The 23,551-nt window shown below is 45.1% G+C and overlaps 1 protein-coding gene across 4 annotated transcripts in view; it reads left to right on the forward strand.

The window, feature by feature from the left end:
* FRMD4A (FERM domain containing 4A) overlaps positions 1–23,551 on the forward strand; it is a 461,647-nt gene that overhangs the window by 326,499 nt on the left and 111,597 nt on the right. For all 4 annotated transcript variants that reach the window (XM_038740915.1, XM_038740917.1, XM_038740916.1 and 1 more), the window contains 2 exons: positions 5,215–5,307; positions 15,982–16,066. In XM_038740915.1, coding sequence (XP_038596843.1) covers positions 5,215–5,307; positions 15,982–16,066 — 178 coding nt within the window. The remainder of the gene's footprint in view (positions 1–5,214; positions 5,308–15,981; positions 16,067–23,551) is intronic.

Below are 23,551 nucleotides of genomic sequence, written 5' to 3' on the forward strand. Positions count from 1 at the left end.
GCAGAGCACTGCCAAACCACTCAGGAATCAGCAGCTTCGCTCCCTGCCTATAACGAACTTACAGTCTGGAGAAACTGAGTTCCCTGGCCAGGAATTGAACCCAGGACGTGGTGGTGAGAGCGCCAAATCCTAACCACTAGACCACAGAATAGCACAATAATAATGATAATAATTGTGGTATTTGTTTTAAGTTATTCCTTTGTGCCAAGCCCTAAACTGAGCACTGGAATAGATACAGGGTAATTAGTTTGACCATGATCTCTGCCCCACAAGGGGCTCATAGTCTAAGTAGGAGGGAGAACAGGTATTTCGTCTGCATTTTACAAATGAGGAAAGCGAAGCCCAGTGAAGATGACTTATCCAAGGTCACACAGCAGGGAAGTGGTGTAGTAGGATTAGAACCCAGGTCTGCCGCCACCCAGGCTCTTTCCACTAGGGCACGCTGTACCTGCTGCCATTCAGGATGAAGAAGTGCAGGCTGCTGTGGTCTCTGGGCGACATTTCTCATGGGTCCCATTTCCCATCCTTGGCTTTTGAAAAGCCGCTTTACTAGGAAATAAATTATGTGCCATAAAATTTCTTAAAAGGACAAGGAGGTTCATTTTATTATTTCTCTGAACAAGAAACCGTAAGTACAAATAGACTTCTCGGAGCACTAATCCTTCTTGCTTTAAGTCTTTCTTTAAGGAAACCTTCCTGGGGCCTAGAGTTACTGACAACCTCTTTCCAGTGCCGATGCCAGGCTGATAAGAGAAAATAGAAGTTGCTTTGAGCCAGTTAAACACCCAACCTCTGAACCAAAATCTATATGCATTATGTAGACCCTAACACAGTCTGTTAAATAAATGCATCCAATTTCTGCTCCTTGGAAGCAGCTGCAAATATATTAGTGACCTGACAGCCTGACCTACTGCAGCCACAAACAAAAATAAGTGTTATCTCTCCTTCCTTTAAAAGATATTTATCGTCCGAGTAATAACAAAAATATTCCCCAAGTGTCCACATGGGTCTTGCATATTTTTTGCAGCGCTATTGGCAAATGTGCTGTTGTGAATTCTCAAATGAAAAATCAATGGAGATAATGAAGACAAAGCTGTCATATGCCTCTTAGTTAAACTGTGGTAGAGAAATGCTTCTCTTGCCTGTGTTTGCTCATTCTCAGGCAGGGTCCTAGTGCTTGTATGTATTCAATCTCTGTCTCTATCTTTCTCTCTCAGACTTCATCTGGGAGCTCATTTAAATGAGTCTATGTATATGAAAGGCTACAGGATGGAGAAGGCAGGTCAACTCTGCTCCAGCCTCACTGGGGATGGACAAAGAGGATAAAGTTCCACACTGCAACAGGAGGGATGCGGGTTAGACGCAAGGGAAGACCCTCCCCACCTCAAGGGTTTCTAAATGCTAAAATGATGACAGAGAGTAGGCTGTGTCTTTTTTCCTAGGGATGAATAATAAAGATGATATTGGTATTTATTGAGCACTTACTATTATTATTGTTATTATTGAGGCATTTAAGTACTTACCCTGTGCCAAGCACTGGGATAGAATACAAAATAATCAGGTCAGCGACACTCCCGATCCTATATGGGGCTCACAGTATAGCTAGGAGGGAGAACAGGTATTTCATCTGCATTTTCCAGGCAAGGAAACTGAGGCTGATGGAAATTAAGTGACTTGCCCTATGTCATACAGCAGGCAAGTGGTGGAGCCGGGATTGGAACCCAGGTCCTCTGAGTTTCCACCCTGTGTTCTTTCCACTAGACCATTCTGCTTCTCAACCTATGGGAAGTGGATGTGACACATCTGTCTGGGTGAGTTGGAGACAAGAAAGTGTCCCAGAGAGTCTCCCCAGCATAGGATTAAGTTGACCCATCTGGTTCAGAAGAGGTGAGTGGCCCTTGGAGTTTTCAGGGCTGCCTTCTCAGCTATTTTGAGAGCCATCGAGCAGACTAGGAGTCCAAACTGGACTTCTGACCGGAGGCTCCATCCTTGGCCACTGAGGGTTTGGCAGATGGTTGAGGAGGCAGGCTGGAAATTTAGGAACTCCAAGGATGTGTGTTCTGCCTCTGTCTTTCCCCTTGGGATCTCTCTCAGTGGAAAGTGAAAGTTTGGGTAGGGATTTCTAAAGCCTGAAACACTGAATTATATTATCATTATTGTTAATTATAATTTGCTTATTTATTCATAATAATAATAATAATGGCATTTATTAAGTGCTTACTATGCGCAAAGCACTGTTCTAAGTGCTGGGGAGGATACATGGTAATCAGGTTGTCCCATGTGGGGCTCACAGTCTTAATCCCCATTTTACAGATGAGGTAACTGAGGCCCAGAGAAGTTAAGTGACTTGCCCAAAGTCACACAGCTGACAAGTTCCAGAGCCAGGATTTGAACCCATGACCTCTGATTCCAAAGTCCATGTTTTTTCCACTGAGCCATGCTGCTTCTCACACTGTATTCATATCAGTGTCTGTCTCCCCCTCTAGACTGAAAGCTGGTTATGGACAGCAAATGTGACTGCTAATTCCATTGTATTGTACTCTCCCAAGCACTTAAGCACAGTGCTCTGCACATAGCAAGCACTCAACAAATAAGATTGATTGATTATTATGGTATTTGTTAAGCGCTTACTTTGTGTCGAGAACTGTTCTAAGAGCTGGGATAGATACAAGTGAATTGGGTTGGACACAATTCCTATCCCTCATCGAGCTTACTGTCTAAGTAGGAGGGGAGCTTCAGAGCTTTCTCATCTGGAGCCCAATGAAATGATCAATCCAAGCTGTTTTTTCAGAATTTGGCGCTTTCCAATTAAATCCACATGGTCAAACTCTTTTGGAATTTTTTCCCCTTCCCCAGCCCAAAGACCAGAGCTGTCAAAAAGGGAAAGTAACATGAACTTGGTCTTATTTTTCCTTGTTACACCTTTCTTTTCCAAGGATTTCTGGGAGCCAGGAGAAAGCACAGAGAGATTTAGGGGGGGTAAAAGACCCCAGGGAGAAATGGGATGAGTTGTGGAAATTCAGTAAATAAACCTGAGAAGCAGTCAACCATAGGGATAGTGTCTGTGCTATCGATTTCTCTTTTCATTTGAGTTTTTTGGTATTGTATCAGTGGTGCTTTGTGTAGAAGGAACAAAAGAAGTGACTGAAAGCCCTAATGGCTAGTGGTCGCTTTTCTTTCCCTCTCAGCACTTGCATGTCGATAGTACTTATTGAGCACCTGCTGTCATCATCAGTGGTATTTATTTTATTTTGTTAGTATGTTTGGTTATGTTCTCTGTCTCCCCCTTTTAGGCTATAAGCCCACTGTTGGGTAGGCACTGTCTCTATATGTTGCCAATTTGTACTTCCCAAGCGCTTAGTACAGTGCTCTGCACATAGTAAGCGCTCAATAAATACGATTGATGATGATGATGATGATGGTATTTAATGAGTGCTTACTATGTGCAGAGCACTGTAGTAAGCACTGGGGGGAGTACAGTATGACATGTTCCCTGCCCATAACAAGCTTACAGTCTAGTTCAGGGTTCTGTGTGCAGATCATTGGACCAAATATTTGGGAGAGTGCAATACAGTTAGAAGACACCATCTCTGCCCTCAAGTAACAACCAATATAGTGAGGGAAACAGCCAATAATTTAGAGATAGAAGGAAAAAAAGGAAAAATAGATGCATAAATAAGTGTGTAAGTATTTGGGTAGGCAATAATATACAGCAATACTCATGTATGTATTGTTCTTGTCTTTTATGTTGTTGTTGTTTTTTTTTTGTGGTTCCAGCCTTCCTATAATGTCTATTGACCATCTGCTCTTCTCTCCCCTATTCTTAGATTGAGAGCCTCTTGAGGACCAGGGACCATATCTAATTTTGACTTGGGTGTTTTTTCTCCCAGCGCTTACTACAGTGCTCTGCACAAAATAAGCACTCTGTAAATACTATTACTGCTACTACTTTGGGTGGATGTGAATACGTAATGAGTAGTTGGCATAGACCTGCTCAGGTCCTAGTTGTGTGACATGACCTAGAGAGAAGGAAAATTAATCAAGGAAGACTTCATGGAGGAGATGTCAATCAATTGTATTTATTGAGCGCTTACTGTGTGCAGCGCACTGTACTAAGCGCTTGGGAAGTACAAGTTGGCAACATATAGAGACGGTCCCTACCCAACAGTGGGCTCACAGTCTAAAAGGGTTTTGAAGATGGAGAGAGCTGCGATCTGGGGGACCTGAAGGGATTTTTCAGTTGACTTCCTTTGAAGGAGAGTCTAATGCTGCCTTGCAAACAGAGTCAAAGTATTCTGTCTGCAGGAATTGTTCTCAGACCTGTGAACAATACACATCACTACACTACACATCACTAGCCTTCCAGAGAGTACCATATGACAGAGTTGCTAGGCACGTTCCTTGTCCACAAGGAACTTAAAGGGAGAGACAGACACTAATATCAGCAAATTACAGGTATAAGAATAAGTGCTGTAGAGCTGATGATGTGGTGAATAAAAGGTAAAAATCCAAGTTCAAGGGCAACACAGAAGGGAGTGGGAGAATAGGAAATGAGGGCTTTGGGCAGGGGTTTAACTGTTTAGAGATATTCACTTTCCAGTGACTTGATTTATTTTAGGGCAGCAAGTGGTTCTGAGAGTTTTTTCCAAGATAGCACTTGTGTGAACAGTCTACAGTGTTCATTTTCAGACTTCAGGAGAAGTAAACACATGAAGGAGTGATGGTTCAGGTACTGGTCAGTGGGCAGGGATTTGAAAAGTCTGAGACCGATTCTGTAGCTAACGACGGAGCTGCTGGTGGTTTTACTTTTACAAAGTTCTCGGAAAGGGACCTGGCCTATAAAGCCGTGAACTTTCCAGTTATCGTTCTCCACTTGCTATGACCCTGGCTCTCCGTGGACAGATTTAGCTTTTGGCAACAGTCAGGGAACAGTCAGGTCAATATTGGATACAAATGTTCTTCCTTCTGTAAACGTTTTGGGAGCCAAGGATGCATCAGTAAAGGGTGAAAAGGCACAAGTCATTGTCAGGTGTTGTTGCTTGCCATTGTGTGGATGGTGTGAATGAGGTGGATGGCATCTTTCGGGCCCTGAAGCAATCCTGTGACCCCTGTCTGGGCCATATGCATGCGTGCATGCATACACACACACATACACAAGCAGCCTTCCAAGAAGCCACGCAACAATCTCTAACTCCTTTTTTCTTCTTTTCTCAGTGGCCACTTGAACTGGCTTCAGCTAGACCGCAGAGTCCTGGAACATGACTTTCCCAAGAAGTCAGGACCTGTGGTTTTGTACTTCTGTGTCAGGTATGTACATGGGGAAACCACAGCATTTCATCTGTTTTCTGGGTAAGGTTGGAGAGTTGAAGTGATTGGATAGGAATAGATTCCCAAGTCCGTCCATTCACTGCCAGGGGCCTAGCTCGGCCTACCTAATTAGAGAAGCAGTGTTGTGTAATGGATAGAGCACGAATCTGGGAGTCAGAAGGACCTGGGTTTTAATCATGGTTCTGCCACTCGTCTGCTGTGTGACCTTGGGAAAGTCACTTCACTTCTGTGTACCTCAGTTACCTCACTTGTAAAATGGGGATTAAGACCGTGAGCCCCATTTGGGACATGGACTGTGTCCTACCTTGTATCTACCCCAGCGCTTAGTATAGTGCCTGGAACATAGCCCCCCATGGGACAACCTGATCACCTTGTAACCTCCCCAGTGCTTAGAACAGTGCTTTGCACATAGCAAGCTCTTAGTAAATCCCATCATTATTCTTGAAGATTAAAAGAAGCATTCTACCCTTGCCTCCCCTCTCCCTCTGTATGATACCTCCTTTCCTCCTTGTCCCTCCCCATCCCATCCCTCTGTCCCCTCCTTCCCCCTAAGTCCCAGTGTCTCAATATCTTTGTGCTTCATCTCAATCGATTGTATTTATTGACTATTAACTGTGTGCTGAGCACTTTACTAAGCACTGGGGAGAATATAGTTTAACAGAATTAGTAGACACATTCCCTGCCCACAAGGAGCTTACAGACTTAAAGGGGGAAAACAGCCATTAATATCAATAAATTACAGATATATAAATAAGTGCTGTGGAGCTGAGGGTAGGGTGAATAAAGGCTACAAATCCAAATGCAAAGGTGATCAAAAGGGTGTGGTAGAAGAGAAAAGAGGGCCTAGTCAGTGTAGGCCTCTTGGAGGACACGTGACTTCAATAAAGCTTTTGAAGGCAGGGGAGAGTAATTGTCCGTCAGGTATGAAGAGGGAGGGCATTCCAGGCCAGAGGCAGGATGTGGGTGAGAGGTCGGCAGTGAGATAGACGAGATTGAGGTAAAGTGGGTAGGTTGGCATTAGTGGAGTAAAATGTGTGGGCTGCGTTGTAGTAGGGTATCAGAGAGGTAAGGTAGGAGGGGACAAGGTGATTCAGTGCTTCAAAGCCAGTAGTAAGGAGTTTCTGTCTGATGCGGAGGCAGTTGGGTAATCACTGGAGGTTCTTGAGGAGTCAGGAAACATGGACTGAACAGTTTTGTAGAAAAAAGACCCGGATCTATGATCTGATGATCAGTTGATCAGATCTCTGTAGCTGTGTGTCACACCTGCTTAAAGCACAGATTTATTTGCCTATATTACTTAGAATCTAAAGGCAGTGGACTTCAGGAATCGAAGTTCAATTATAATCATCTTGACAGTACCAAAGGGTGGATGAAGAAGTCTAACTCCCAAGTCTATCATTTAAAAGAGGACCACCTAACAAGCCACACTCTGTGTCCTTCGCCCCAGCTGGTGAATTAAACTTAAAACTGCATTGATTGCCTTTTTGATGCGTTTAACAGCTGATACATTCCAGTGTTCATCGTAACCACTTCCAACACTGAGGGGAAGGATGTCGATATGAGATTCCTCCTAATGGTTACTGCATTTTTTCGGATGAATAAAAGAGTGACTCTGTAATTCAGAGGGGAAATTCCACCGGAGGGTCAAGTGCATCCTGTGAACTGTCTGAGTTAGACTCCCGAGCAGGTCTATAACCACTAGCCTGAACAGATGAAAGCACTGAAGACCTCTCTACCCCTCTCTCCTCATCTTCAGAGCCCTCCCCAAGCACTACCCATGGAAGATAGAAGATTTTTTTTTATGGCATTTGTAAGTGCTAATTATGTCAAGCACTGTTCTGAGCACCAGGGTAGGTACAAGTTAATTAGGTTGGACACAGTTCCTGTCCCACGTGGGACTCACACTGTAGAAGGGAGAAGAGGTATCCCCATTTTACAGTTGAGGAAACTGAGGCAAACAGAAGTTAAGTGACTTGTCCAAGGTCACACAGCAAGCAATTGGCAGACCTGGGATTAGAACCCAGGATCTTCTTACTCCCAGGCCTGTGCAGTCTCCACTAGGGAATACTGCTTCTCCATTTCTGTGAATGTGATTTGTAGAGGTGAAGAATGATTTTTTTTAGAAAAATGATCCGGGCAGCAGAGTGAAGTTTGGACTGAAGAGGCTGGAGGCAGGGAGGTCAGGAGGAGGCTGATGCAATAGTTGAGCTGTGTTGCTGATAAGTGTTTGAGCCTCTGTGGTAGCAGTTTGGGATGAAGAGGAAGTAACCAAGTCTGGAGATGTTATGGAGATTAAAATCTCTCAGGAGGTTAACTAACAAGTCATGTTCTCACTGTCCTATTAAAACAATGCCCGGTTTTTGTGCAATTTCTTCAAACTGCCTGCAGACACAGCTGTTGTGTATCCTTAGAGCAGTGGTTGCATTTCTGTTCCTTAGAGCAGAATAGAGAATCGGCCTCCTTTGCATCCTTCCCATCATCAACTACATCACAAACCATTTATTGACAGTTGTCCCGGGATGGAGAAGCCAGTATGGGGTATTGCCTCCAGGTCTAACTTTGGAGCAATTGGAGGCCTTTAGCTGGGCAGGAGGTGAATTGTCTTGAATTGTCTTGAAACTGTCCCAGTGGAGTCTGGCGTGAGAGCTACTTTTGTTGTTCAAAGAGTCACTCTTCACAAAAGCAGCTACTTCCCCAAATGCCCAAGGATTAAGAGAAGAGGGAGGATTTGTTATTGTGTTTATATTTCATGGAGAGCAGTGTTTTCAGCTTTCCGTGGTGTGGTCCTCCATGAAGTGGCCCCTTGCTCTCTAGGAGAGAATAAATGATCCCCACAGAGATCCAAGGCTTTGGAGTCTGTATGAAACTACAGAGGAATCTCCATCCAGTCAGGAGATTTCCCAGTTGTTGCATCCTCACCTGTCCTTAAACAAGGGAGCAGGAGCATTCTACTTAACACAGATCCAGGAAAAATCCCCTGAGCCATTTTTTAATCATGCACATCTTGAAAGCAGCTTGACTCCTGAGGCCCTTAACAGCATTTCTGCTTCAGTTTCGATAGACTTTCATCTATATAATGGATTGAGGGTTGGCCCAGGTGATAAGTAGCCTTAATGCTAAGTGAAATTAAATCACCCTCATAAAATAGGAATGGGGAAAATATCAAATGCCTAATGTCTTCTTGGAGAAAGTCCTACTGTGAAAGTACTACCTTATGTAGTATATTCTTCATAGGCCATAATAAACACTGTCTTATAAAACAAAAATAGTCGGTTGACACAATTCTTAGTGGTGCAGACAGAGGCAACTTCGTGTTTGGTCTAAGTATCGCTTCTCTTTGTCACAATTTTTACAGACCAGGCGATCACTAATCGAGTGCTAAAATCCCACTTTTGATTCTGGGAAATTTCAACTTGAAGCCTGGCTCCTGATTGGCCTAGGAAAGGAACAACCCTGATCTAATTTTATTTAATATATACTAATGTGATGTGATGTGCCTAGTGGCTGGAGCACAGCCCTGGGAGTCAGAAGGACCAGGGTTCTAGTCCTGGCTCTGCCACTTGTCTGCTGCGTGACCTTGGGACCTTAACTTCTCTGTCCCTGTTACCTCATCTGTAAAATGGGGATTAAAACTGTGAGCCCCATGTGGAACCAGGACTGTGTCCAATCTGATTAGCTTGGATCGACCCCAGCACTTAGAACAGTGCCTGGCACATAATAAGCGCTTAACAAATGCCCTAGAAAAGCTAAACTAAAAAAAAAATTGTGCCCCATTCCCTGGGGCGAGAAGTTTTTAAATCTCCTATTGTGACTGATCCTTCAGTTCTTTCTCCTTCCTTTGTTTTACTTCAGTAACTCCTTCTTGGTATTGTATAAGTAGATACTTTGGACAATAAGGTTGTAAATGAACAACAATCCCATTTGATGGGCCTTTCTTTTCCTAAAATTTCCTACAGAGGAGCAGTAGAGGAAAAGAACAGGACTGAGACCCAGTGGGAATTTACAGATTTATAGCCTGAAAACTCTGAGGGAACTAATGAACTATTCTTCAACCGTTGCCTTTGTATCTGCAGGGTTCTTTCCATTGATGTTAAATTGGAGCCTAATCTAAGGTTTACTTGCGGATTCTGTTTAAAAATAAATTTCCCCACTGGAAAGAGCACAGGATTAGGAGTCAGGAGATCTTAGTTCTGGTCCCGACTCCACCAATGGCCTGAACGGCCTGCTGAGTGACCTTGAGTAAGTCACACAATGGTGAGAATAATAATAATAATAATAATAATAATAATAATAATAATAATAATAATAATAATAATAATATTTGTCTTAGTGCTTATTCTGTGCCAAGCACTGTACTAAGCTCAATATAGTAGGTACAAGACAGTCAGCTCCCATATGAGACTCACAGTCTAAGTAGGAGGAGGACTTGGTTGTAATAATGATGGCATTTATTAAGCACTTACTATGTGCAAAGCACTGTTCCATTTTAGATGAGGATACTGAGGCACAGAAAATCAATCACATTTAGTGCTTACTGTGTGCAGAGCACTGTACTAAGTGGCTGGGAGAGTACGAAATAGAGCTAGTAGACACATTCCCTACCCACCATGAACTTACAGTTTAGAGGTATGAGTTTACAGTGTAGCAGGAGTTTTACAGTCTACAGGGAAGTTAGATTATTTATCCAAGGTCACACAGCACTTAAGTGACAGTGCTGGGTTTAGAACCCAGGTCCTCTGACACCCAAGCCATACTGCTTCTCTAAGGGCCTGAGTGTCCTCATTTATAAAATGAAGATAAGATAGACTGTGAGCCTCTTGTGTACAGGAACTGTGTCCAATCTGATAATCTAGTAAGTGTTTAATAAGTGCCATAATTATGTTAAATATTTTTATATACAATATTTTAGATTGAATTATTAAAAGTAGCAGATTCCATCCTGAAATGGGTTCTGATTTGTCACTTACACAAATCTTCATCAGCGTATACCCTCAAAACAGCAAAGAGCAGTAAACACCATTCAACAAATTAGTAAATTAAGGCAGAGGAGGTTAAAGTAACTTGACCGCCGGGGTCACAGGGGAAATCAGTGAGTTGGAGATCCCTACTGCTATTCCTCTAAATCATGCCATTTTCAATCAAAGCATCTAGATCATGGCATTTGAAGCCAATTGCTGAGGGCCATATACTGTATAATGGAGCAGAGGATTAAGAACCGTGGATGACAGGCTGTTCCCGTGTCAGCGTCGACTCATCCATTTCCTCATCGGGAAACAGATAGCAGGAGCCTTACAGTAATTAGCCTTCCTATAACAATATGAGCTCCACATATGGAAAGTGATGTATAAAGTTTAGCCCTTCCATCGCTTCCTGCAGGGACAGGGTGGCTCTCCAGGCGAAGCCGCAGGCCGAGGAAGCCATGCTGGGACCTATTTAACCTCCATGGTTCATCTGCAAAATGAGGATAAACCAACGCCAGAGTAATGATGGGGTGGAAGGGGCACCATTTTGAGCAATGCTGCCAGATACCACCCACTTAGTGCTTCAGAAAGAAGTAAAAGCCCTCCTTCTAGTAGTAAAGATATTTATCAAACCCCCCACCGGTGCAATTCACTGTTCTAAACTGCTAACCCATTGCTGCAGAGAAGGCTCTTGGGCCAAGGTAAAAGGCCTTGAAAAGCAGTGTAGTCTAGTGGAAATAGCACAGGCCTGGGAGTTGGAGGCCCTGGTTTTAAACCTGCCTCTGCCACTTGCCTACCGGGTGTGATCTGGGACAAGTCACTTAGCTTCTCTGTGCTTCAGTTTCCTCCTCTGTAAAATAGGGAATCAATGCCTGTTCTCCCTCCCCCATAGACTGTGATCCCCAGTTGGGATGGGGTTGTGTCTGACTGAATTAAATTGTATTTACCCCAGCATCTAAGTAGCACCTAGTTCAATGCTTGGCATATGGTAAATGCTTATCCTATCTTTATTGCTATTAGAGTTATTATTATTATTATTATTACTACTGCTGCTGCTGTTCAGCCGTAGTGGTGACAGTAGAGATAGGAGCAGCGATGGCTGTAGTTGCTGCTGCTGAAGAAGAGGAAACTGGTAACTTCTCTTCCATTCCCCTTCTCCTTCCTGACTTGTTGCTTCTCCTCCACCACCATCACCCCTGAGATGCCCCTCCCACCATCTCTGGATTCTAGATAGCGAAGAAGAGTGGCTTAGTGGGTAGAGCACAACCTGGAAGTCAAAAGGACCTGGGTTCTAATGTGCTGAGTGACCTTGGGCAAGTCCCTTAACTTTTCCAGACCTCAGTGACCTCATCTGTTAAAATGGGGATTAAGAGTGAGGCAGGGTGAGTCCAACTTGATTGGCTTGTAACTACTCCAGAGCTTAGAACAGTGCTTGGCACATAGTAAGCACTTAAGTGCGATAATTACTGTTATTATTATTATCTCTGTTGAAAGCAGGATTCTCACTGGTCTCACCATCGGCCATTTGGGTAAAAAGACAGACCCCAAATCAAGTACAGTATTCTGCACACAGGAAGCATTAAATAAATGCAATCGAATGAGTGAATCTGACCGTCCCGCTCAAATCTAGAAGTATGGCCACCTTACCTGAGAAGCCAGTTGAGGGTGAGGGGAGCTCAGGCAATGCACCCATCTTGTCATAAATTAATTGGCTATTGAGTTAGTCTCTGCCATCCCAAATTTTCATGAACAATAAATGGAAGTGAACGGTAGCAGCAAAACAGCAACCCAGAAACAGGAAAGAGTTTCACAGATGTTTTTGTGAACATGATGGTGAGTTTTTGTTGGCTGATTGAGAAGGGAATTTCTATTTGTTGTCCCTCAGGGGAGCAGGAAGGGTGTAGCTTAAAATAAAATACCTATGAGCTAGTAGTTAACGTATAGTGGCCTTGGATATGTTCTCACAGTTAAAGGATTTTAGAGCTCTTAAAATGCTAAATAGCTCACATGTCTGGCTGGAGAAGCTCTCCAAGCTCTCTATTATACATCTCATTATCATCTTCTTACTACTGAAAACCAGCAGTCAAGATGCGCCATTCGTGTTTGTTAAAAAGTGGAATATTCACTGGTCCATTTAATTAATTCTCAGGATGCACTCAGTAAATTATAAACAATGGTTAAGAGGAGAGGAGGGAAAATGTGGTTGTCCTTAACTAGATTTCCTATCATTCCATTTCTGAGCTTAGACAACATATGACAGCTCGATGTGGGAACAGGAACGTGTCTACCAACTCTGTTATATTATACTCTTCCAAGCACTTAGTACAGTGCTCCACACACAATAAGCGCTCAATAAATTAATGATTAATGAAAAGGAAAATAACACTTTCTCAAGACTCAAGTCACCTTACTTCAGTGCTGCAGTGTGCTGAGCGGAGTCTTGCTGCCTCGAGCAGTAGCTCGTTCGGGGACAGTGGACCGCAGAAAAGCTCACTGTGGGTGGCTAGTTTGAATGTGTTGGTCATGCGGAGGCCCGGGGTCATGCTTAGAACCACTCACCTTCAGACTTGGAGTAATCTTGGGGTTTTACCTTCGACCAACAAGCCGTCTGCGAGCCCTCATCAGACTGAGGGCTCCTCACAGAGCTTCCAAAGTATCCTCCTAAGGGAAACATCCATTTCCTCAGGTTTGCCAAGGAGAACAGGTATTTGTCTTGGTGAATGAAGTCAATGGGAGGCCCTCGTGGTGGTGGGGACTGGCCCATCCTAGCAGATTAAGAAAATGCAACACTGCCATCTACTGATGTGCAGAAAGATTTTATAAAACAAAAAATGAAGTTTGCCCTTCTTTTCCCTTTTTTAATGGTATTTGTTAAGTGCTTACTATTTGCCAGGCACTATTTTAAGTGTTGGGGTAGATACAAGCCAGTTTGGATACAGTCAATGTACCACATGGGGCTCGGAGTCTTAGTCCCCATTTTACAGATGAGGGAATTGAGGCACAGAGAGGGTAAGAGAATTGCCCCAGGTCACACAGCAGACAAGCGGCAAAGGAAGGATTAGAATCCAGGACCTTCTGACGCCCAGCCCCATGCTGCTTCTCTGCTGTTTCCCAAAGGATGGTGATTATAAAGCTGAGGTTGAGCCCTGGGACCGTAAAATCAGTGTGGGCAGGGACCATGTCTACCAACTCTGTTGTAGTGTACTCTTTTAAGCACTTACTGCAGTGCTCTACGTTCAGTAAGTTCTCAATAAATACGGTCTCTTTGTTTAGGGTTCGCTCTGATAGAAATGTGTTAGGAATCTCTATGTGGATTGAAGGAATATATGTCGTAACCTACAGTATAGTTGAAATGGGCAGGCCTGAGTTTGCGAATCGTCTGCTTCTAATCTGTAATTTTCTGTGATCTGTTTGTTTCTAATAGAAAATGGGGTGGGAAGAGGGTCTGTCTTTTGAGTCCAGGATGAGTGGATATTTTATTGAGAAATTGAAACAAATGTTCTAAACGTGCCACTTAGTTATTTTTCAAACTTAGCCATTTGGACTTGGCAGTGGTTCTATCTCCAACGACATCGCCAGCATCCAATTAGCAGCTCTCAATAGGTCGATAGAGGAGGATTATCCAGATCCATAGTTAATCCGTCTGCCAGTTTTGGTCAGGGGTCACTGTTCATTAGCAACTGTCTTCAGGGGAGGGTGTTATCAGGGATTGATTCTGAAGTCTCAGATCAGGCACACCGATCCCCTGGAATGCCGGTCACTCTTCTGGACTCCTTACAGCAGGCACAGGAGTCACTTCGGGGGGAGGAGGGAGGAAAGGTCAATAATACTTTGCTGCCTGGTGAGACTTTCTCCTGGGCTTCTGAAATAGCAAGTCTACATTTGTAAATGTATTCTGCCCAATTAGTTTGTATGGGAAAATTGAAGAGCCCTGGGGACAGTTCCCAACTTCAAAATTGTCCTGATATCAAGTGATTAATCACTTCCCCGCTAGATTTTAAGCTCCTTGAAGGCAGGGATCCTGTCTACCAGTTCTATTGTATTGGACTCTCCCAATCAATCAGGAAATCTGGTATATATTGAGCACTTACTATGTGCAGAGCACTGTACTAAGTACCTGGGAGAGTACAATACAACAGAGTTGGCAGGCACGTTCCCTGCCCATGACGGCTTACTGCAGTGCTCTTCACAGAATAAACACTCCTTAAATACTTTTGATTGGTTAATTGCCAGGCCGATGCTAATATAATTAAAAAGGCACCCCTTGATCTGTATTTTGGGGTAGCCCAGGTGAAAGCATTCACCTCATTTTGGGGAACAGTTAAGAGCTGAGTGAATTAGCTGATGTGTGTGTGTGTGTGTGTGTGTGTGTGTGTGTGTGTGTGAGAGAGAGAGAGAGAGAGAGAGAGAGAGAGAAAGAGAGAGAGAGAGAGAGAAACAGGTTCTAAAAGGCATCCTCTTGCTGGATTTACTAATATATAAGGCTCAGAACCCTGTCACTGTATGCAATATTCAGTGACACTGTGGATTGAAACAATTCACTGTGGGTGGTTGCTAAACTCCTGTTCACTGACTTCAGCGCAAGTAGGTGCCATGCCCATTTACCCCACAAAAGCACTGTTATGATTTATTTCTGGCATTGGTGGGTGTAGAAATGCTGACAAAGGCATCCAGAATTGTGTCAGTGGATGTCCAGAAAATATAAATCAACAGGTCATTATGTTTTCAATAATGAAGTAAAACAAGCTCTAAGTCCTGCATCTCTAAGACTCTCTAAGCATGATTTACAGTAGAAACAATTTCATTCATTGTCGTATTTATTGAGCGCTTACTGTGTGCTAAGTGCTTGGGAAGTACAAGTCGGCAACATATAGAGACGGCCCCTACACAACAACGGGCTCACAGTCTAGAAGGGGGAGACAAATAACTAGTAGTTATTTATTGAACACCTACTCTATGCTTGGGAGAGAAGATACAAGGTAAAAGGCACCATCCTGGCCCTCAAGGACTTTGCGGTCTAATGTGAAAGACAGACCCAAGATTATCTGTAGGTAGGAGTCAAAAGAGGATGGATAACTAATCAAACCGTGGTGTTTATTGAGAGCTTACTGGTTATGGAGAAATGCTTTAATAGTAGACTATGTAAAACAGCATGCACATGAGTGTCGACGTGGTAATTGGGAAGATTTGATTTGGGGGGGAAGAAAACTAATTGGGGAAACCTTACTGGTGGTGAGCTTTCAGGAGGGTTCTGAAGAGAGGAGAGTTGGGTTTTGGCTCATCTAAAGGAGCTTGGGTTTCCAGGCAATAGGGAGGGCATGGGTGAGAGATGACAACAGGGGAGAGAGAGAAGGTTTGCCAAGATGGAGCACTGACTATGGGCTGAGTCATAATGAGGGAAGAGGACAGATAGGAAGGCAAGACCTGGTGGCTACTGACTCTTGCCAAATATGTCTTTGGAGCTATTTCAGAAGCACACATGCTCTCTGAAGGTGTCAAAATCACATGAATCAGTCAGTGGTATTTATTGAGCCCTTACCATGAGCAGAGCACTGTTACTAAGTACTTGGGAGAGTACAGTAAAGGGTAGTGTCCACAACTTCCTGTCAATGGAGTCAGAGTTCACTGTTGAGTTGATTTTCTTGCTGGCAACCCTCAGGTTTGTTGTTGATTCACTCTTTTTGCCTTTCAGGTTCTACATCGAAAGCATTTCATACCTAAAGGATAATGCCACCATCGAATTGTTCTTCCTGAATGCCAAGTCTTGCATCTATAAGGTGAGAGGGTAGCGATTTACGAGGTGATTCGATGGCATCATTGAACATAGGGCTTTCCCAGCTCCCTTTCAGAAAGTTATTATGGTGTCTAGGACTCTACTGTGGGAATTTTATTCATCATCAATTTACTAATTCAGAAGCACAAGAGGTGCCTCCATTCAGTAGGTTTTATGAGTCCCTACTATGTTCATAGCACTGGGCTAAATGTTAGGAAGCAATGTAGCCTATTGGATGGAGCACAGGCTTGGGAGCCAGAGGGCCTGGGTTCTAATCCTGACTCTGCCACTTATCTGTTGTGTGATCTTGGGTAAGTCACTTCACTTCTCTGTGCCTCAGTTACCTCATCTGTAAAATAGGGATTAAGACTGTGAGCCCCATCTGGAGCAGGGCCTGGGTCCAACCTGATAACCTTGGACATAACCCAACTCTTAGAACAGTACGTAGCACCTAGTAAGTGCTTAGCAAATACCATCATTATTAAAGGGGTTTCTTCTACAGTCATTAAATGCTAGTCCACCATTTAACACACCAGGCAGGGAGAACTGGATTGGTGTTAAGAGCCCCTCCTTGCTTTTGTAATTGATTAATACCATTTCCTGAGCATTTTGAGGTATTTGGGAGAGTACAAAAAAGTCAGTAGACATGATCCCTGCCTTGTACTTCCCAAGTGCTTAGTACAGTGCTCTGCACACAGTAAGCGCTCAATAAATACGATTGATTGATTCAGGGGGCTTGCAGTCTAGTGTTTCCATAGGAATCCAACTTAAATCCCAAGCCCTCCCGTTTCTTCAGGATTTTGTAAAATGGTCGAGATGGTGTCAGACTTCAGGCTCCAGCTTTATAACGTAATCGGAAGGTTGGGGCTAGTTATACGAGAAGAACCATTAGTATCCCAAAGATAATGGTCTCAATCTTCCCACTTTTCATCGTCTCTCCGTACTTTTACACACGCGAGCTAATTATGCAGAAGACTCTGAGTGAAAACGATCTGAATAGTGATACAGTGGAGAGGTTTGTGGGGGTCAAACCAAACCAGCAAGAAGAGGGATTTCCCTAGGTATTAACACAGCCAGAGCTTAAATGGGACCGAAATAACGGGGATTTGAGAGCCAGGGCTTTTTTTTATCCTTGATGGAAAGACAAGCAGCAGAAGAAACTGGCAGATCCGCCTTCTATTTTGAGACGATTCCCCTTCTAAAACCCTGGTGGCAGCTTGGCTCAGGGCGAGGATGGCCAAGATGACGACTGTAAATGATAACGGGACCCTCCGCCAGGGGGCAGTTTTAACAACGAATTAAGCATCCGGAAATCCACTTTCCCTGAGTTTTCAGTGGGGTGGGAGATGGGCCTTAAAACTGCAGGGACACCACAGCGGTACATGTGGGTTGCAAAAGGTTACCTTCGTCCCAAACGTAGCTTGGAACTGAAAATACACCTCACAGTGGCCCGCAGAGGACAGGACAGGTGTGGTCACCGCTTGCCTTTTCAACAGGGGAAATCATTCTGGAGTAGAAAATGAGGAAGCCAAATGAACCCTGGGACTTTTTCAAACACCATTCTGCCCCGTTCAGACGGAGCCCGTGAAACCTAATCTGAGACGGCACTGCGGCACAGGGTTCTCGGGATTTTTAAAGACCTCCGATCTCCCCGAATACCGTTGAAAAAAAGAACTGTGCAATTCCAAGAATGGAAAAGACAGCTTTCATCTCCCGTGCTATCCTGTATGTGTAAATTCTGTTGACTGTATTAAGTGGAGTGAGTGTGGGCCCTTGTGAAAATCTGAACAGTGAAGGTTAGCCGAATCCCAAGAGGACATTGTGACTGAGGGTGGGCACCAGCCAGTGTGAGGGAAGAGGCCTGGGTGCCTCCATCCACTGCCCCATCTCTTCCAGGAGGTCCCCTGGTGACAGAGTGAAGGCTACTCTGACCGTTGAGGGAAACAAATAGCTCTCCTAGAGCGACCCTGTTTGACCAACAGCATCACAATGGACCTCACTTTCTCGCCCGCTCTCTCCCTTTGTCACTCTCGATCAGTTTCTGGTTATTTGAGGCTGAGGTTATTGACCTCCCGTCTGCCACGGGACTCAGTCCTGGTGTTCAGGGTGGCTTTGGGTAGAGACAGCCCAGAAGAGTAAGGGATCTGAGAGGAGAGCAAGTGATGGTCATCACGTGGCTTCCAGTGAATGAGGAAGTACACTGCGCTGGTGAAATGGCTGCCTCAGGGGCTCAGCTCCTTGCGCTGGGGCTTCCTTTCAGTAGTGCTGACCCCAGATTCTAAAGCAAGAGCCAGAATCCTATGGTACATGCCTGTCACATGATCTGGATCCATATTTTGATCACACTGGGCATGTCTGTGTAAGTTCCTTAAGGCAGGGATCATGTCTACTTTATTGAACTCACCTAAGTACATGGTAAGTGCTCAATAAGTCAACAACATGGTAGCTTTGAATCGATGAAACCCAAAGGGCGTGGATTCCCCCGCTGCTGCTCACGGGGTAAACGTTCCCAGCATCATTGGCAGTCGAACAAAAGAATACAGGGGATCACCATTTAACCGAATTTGTTCTGCCAAAACTCAGTGGGCTTTGGAAAGGAGGCAGCAGGTCAGTGGAGTGCTTCATCTGTGGGCTCTGGATTGACACATTAGTGATTGCTGCCTGAACTGATGGTATTTATTGAGCACCAAGTGGATGCAAAGAACACTACTAGGAACTTGGGGAACATATCGAAGAAGTAAAGCATTTAATCCCTGACCTTCAAGGACCTTACAATCTGATGGGCGAGACAGATACCAGACATGCCTTGCTAGCCTTGCTCTTCCTCCTATAATAATGATGGTATTTGTTAAGCACTTACTATGTGCCAAGCACTGTTCTAAGCACTGGGGTAGATAAAAGGTAATCAGGTTGTCCCACTTGGTCTCCCAATCTTAATCTCCATTTTACAGATGAGGTAACTGAGGCACAGAGAAGTTAAGTGACTTGCCCAAAGTCACACAGCTGATAAGTGGTGGAGCCGGGATTAGAACCTACAATCTCTGACTCCCAAGCCTACGCTCGTTCCACTAAGCCACGTTACTTCTCTGTATCCTTCTATGGGACGGTCTGAAGCCACCCAGGCCAGCAGAGAGGTTGGGGGTGGGGAGGGGAGGGGTGAAGAATTGGAGCAACAGGTGTGGGAGAGCCTAAAATTTTGGCTGTTAATCAGAGTGATGTGCTCCCATACACAGGGCAGTTAGGAGGGACATGCTCGAGGAGCTTACATCCTCTAAACTGTAAACTCCTTATGGGTCAAGAACATGTCTACCAACTCTGCTATATTGTACTCATCATCATCAGTGATATTTTTGAGTGCTTACTACGTGCAGACCACTGTACTAAGTGCCTGGGAAAGTACAACAGAGTTGGTAGACGTGTACCCTGCCCATAATGAGCTTTCAGTCTAGAGGTTACCACAAGCTTACAGTCTACTCCCCCAAGAGCTTAGTACAGTGCTCTGCACACAGAAATCGCTGAATAAATACCATTGATTGATTGATGGTTGGGTGAGGAATCTGATGGGGGTTCCAGCTTACTGAAGTCAGGGGGGCTGAGATCTCCCTGACCCCAGAGAGAAAGAAGGACCCATTACAGGACAACAGGCCAAAAGCTGAGACTGGGAGATGGTGGAACAGGGCGGCAGCTGCCTGCTTTGGGGAAGCAGCAGGAATGGTGCAAACAGAAGGATTGGGAGGGAGGAGAGAGACAGTGGGAGAGAAAAACACTAAGACTATGAGAGGAAATCATGGAGGCCTGAGTGACTGCACTGGCTGGCGTGTTTCCCACCACCTCCTCACCAGTCCCCGAAGCCAGGTGGCTGGGATCTCTGCCGTGGGAGTGAAGGGCACGGGACAGCCCCCATCAGAAGGGGTATTTGGTTCTTAGGAAAGCTCCCATGGGCATGTTGCCAGGGGAAGTTTATTCTTTCCTGGGAGGAGGCTTTAGAAAAATCAGAGTGAGCTGCCTCCACCTGTTTCTCTTAATCCTCCAGCTCCCTGGGAGCCACATGATGTTGCAAAACCAAAGAAAACTATGGGCTCCTTCCCAGAAGACAGTGGGACGTGTTGACTGGGCCTGGTGGCTCACTGAGTTCTAACATCAACTAGACCAGCAGCAGCTCTTTAGACTCGGGAGGCGGTCCCTTCCCTGCCTCATTTTCCCCTACTGTAAAGTGGGGGTAGCCGATGCTTTCCCTACTTCTCCACGGGGGAGAGGAAACAGGGGCAGAACTTTAAAATGCTCTCCTGCTACAGCAGGAAACCCTCCCCCCGCAATACAACCCTCCCAGTCTGACCATATTCTTCCCACTTATGGGTATGAAAGACCAGTGGGGGTGATAGGGTAGCCATCTCTCAGTGGGGGGCAACTCATTTGAGATTGCAGGGATTCTTCCAGAGGTTGGGGTCTAAGCAAGAGATCCACCAGTAGTATTGATTTTTTAATAGTATTTGTTAAGGCTTACTATGGGCCAGGCACTGTTCTAAACATTGGGGTAGATACAAGCAAATCAGGTAGGGTACAGTCCCTGTCCTACACAGAGCTCACAGTCTTAATCCCCATTCTACAGATGAGGTAACTGAGGCCCAGAGAAGTAAAGTGACTTTCCCAAGCTCCCACAGCAGGTATGCGGCTGAGCCAGAATTAAAACCCCGGTCCTTCTGACTCTCAAGTCCGTACTTTATCCATTAGGCTAAGGCTTACTCTGTTAAGAGCACCGTACTAAGCTTTTTGCAAAGTTCAGTAGCATTAGTAGACATGATTCCTGCCCTAAAACAGCATACAATCTAGCGATGGGGAGAGAGGTACTAAAATAAATTACACGTAGGAAGAAGTAACCAGTAGTGTGTAAAGATGTGCACGGGAGTGCTGGATGCAGTGAGGAGGAATGGTACTTAGGCGAGGTGGAAGTGCCAAAGTGGCATTTGGGTAGGAAATAGGGTGAAGAGCTGAGAGACTAATCAGGGAAGGCCTCATGGAGATGTGATCTCCCCAAAGAGCTTTGACGATGGGGAGAGCAATGGTCCCCCGGATGTGAAGAGGGAGGGACTTCCAGGCTGAAGGAAGGGGGTGAGCCAAGGGGATGAACTGGGGTGGAGCAGGAGTGTTAAGTGATTCTGGACGAGGATTTGGTATTATCCCCATGCCTACTGATCAGTGAGGAAGAAACCAACTGGGGACAGAACTGTGATGGGTTCAAAGAGCAATCAGTGGTCTTTAGTGAGTACTTACTGTGTGCAGAGCACTGTCCTAAGCACTTGGAAGAGTACGATAAAATAGAATTGGTAAACATGTTCCCTGACCACAAGGAGCTTACAGTCTAGAGGGACTCTTTGGGGCATTCTGGAACATTTTGCTTGATCCTCAGCTGGGTGTCTGCCCCGCTACTCTCCCATTGTGCTCTCAAGGCATTATGCATCTGAAATCAGAATCTCGCTGTCCCTGCATGACCTTTGAATAGATATTGTTAAATGGTAGTTATTGGCCACTTTCATTTATGTAGAGCACCATGCAAAGTGCTTGGGAGCGTACTGTAGAGTACTTGAGCTTCCCCATCCAGGGAAGCATCATTCCTATGGGGAAGATGGAGAAACTGGGCTCCAGGACCTCATCTGGTGGAATTGTCCTTCTGTTCCAAGACAGCACTGCTGAGGTGAGACTGTGTTCACTAGTGCGAGGGTCCTGCTGAGAAGGAGTTTCCCAGATACCCCATGACCATCTGATCTCTGACTGCACGCTGCGGGCTCTGATGGCCGATAACTGGCAGGTTCAAGCGGAACCAGGGTTTAGACCACCGACTCTTACTGCTCCATTGGGCCATTCCTTCAGCTCATAAGGATCGCTTCCCCGAAGCCCCCCTCTCTCTGCTTGTGAGCAGCTCAGCCCAGTCCCCTACACTGAACTTTGAGGTCTCTAGAAATAGTCCGGCCTAGGGGAAAGAGCATGGATCTGGGCTTTAATTCCCAGCTCTGTCACTTGCCTGCTGTGTGATATTAGGCAAGTCGCTGCACTTCTCTGGGCCTCTGTTTCCTCATCCATAAAATGGTCTGACTTGGATGGTGGGTGGGCGGTGACTACATCCCATCTGGCTATACTGTATCTACCCCCAGGGCTTGGGCCAGTTCCTGGCACGGTAGTAAATGCTTAACAAATACCATGGTTGTTGTCATGATGGCTGTAGACTTGATTTCTCTACATCCCTACTGGTACTTCTTGACCTCATGGGCTCCTGGCCTGGGAGAGACTGTGATTTAGGATTTAGCCGAGAAAGAGGAAGGCGGGAACTCTGGAAGAAATTTGGCAGACGGAAGCTAGGGACCCGTCCTAGCCCGGGGTGATCGGTACGTGTTACCCAAATGGATCATTAGGCAGACGTGAGGTGACTTGTTATTTCTGAAAACTGGCAGCAAGAGAGGCAGGCAGGGAGAGGGATGATGCAAGATCACATGAGTCTGGTCCTGTGTGCTGTTGCCGCTCACCTGGGGGCAGGGTCGGCTCAGTCAGGACAGATTGGGCAACGAGGTGTGTCGGCACGTCGGTCAGGCCTCGGGGACTGTTTTCACATTGATGGGATTTTTTCTTCCCGCCCCACCACGACAGGAACCACCGGGCTAGAAATTCCTGCAAAGGCCTGCAAAATCCCACTAGAACAGAACAGAGCGGGAGAGTTCCAATTTTCTGCAGATGCTGCTGGCATATATGTCATCAGCATCTCATCTGCTGCTGCGGAACTGTAGGCCTGGCACTTTTCTCCAAAAGGCCTCCATGTGTGCTTCCTGTGGGGATGGGTGTGTGTGTGTGTGTGTGTGTGTGTGTGTGTGTGTGTGTGTGTGTGTCTATCTGTCTGTCCGTCTGTCTGTCTCTCTGTCAGGGGTAGGGGAGGAGGTTGGGATCAGAAGAGTACTTTGGCCTGCCCTGGGCTCCCCAAATGGCTTTAGACATGAGACCTCCCTATTCCATCTTTCACCTCAGTGCATTTCAACCGATGATGCAACTTAACACATCGAGTGATTCTCAGCCTGGAACTCTTTATTAAGAATAATTGTAGTAGTAGTGGTAGTAGTGTCGTTGCTGTCATTATTATTATTATTATTATTATTATTATTATTATTATTATTATTATTATTATATTTGAGGCACAGAGAAGTTTAACTTACCCAAAATAACACAGCAGATGAGTGTCGGAAACAGGATTAGAATCCAGATCCTCTAACTCCCAGGCCCGTGCTCTGTCCACTAGACCATACTGCTTCTTTAGTATTTGCTTTCCTTAAAGAGAATTCATTCATTCAATCATATTTATTGAGCGCTTACTGTGTGCAGAGCACTGTACTATGTGCTTGGGAAAGTCCAATACAGCAATAAACCGATACATTCCCTGCCCACAACGAGTTTACAGTTTGCTTTAGGCTCAGACTTTCAGGTTCAAAAGTGCTATAGGATTATGTGT

The sequence above is a fragment of the Tachyglossus aculeatus genome (assembly GCF_015852505.1).
Source record: "Tachyglossus aculeatus isolate mTacAcu1 chromosome 12 unlocalized genomic scaffold, mTacAcu1.pri SUPER_6_unloc_1, whole genome shotgun sequence".
NCBI classification, from domain to species: Eukaryota; Metazoa; Chordata; class Mammalia; order Monotremata; family Tachyglossidae; genus Tachyglossus; species Tachyglossus aculeatus.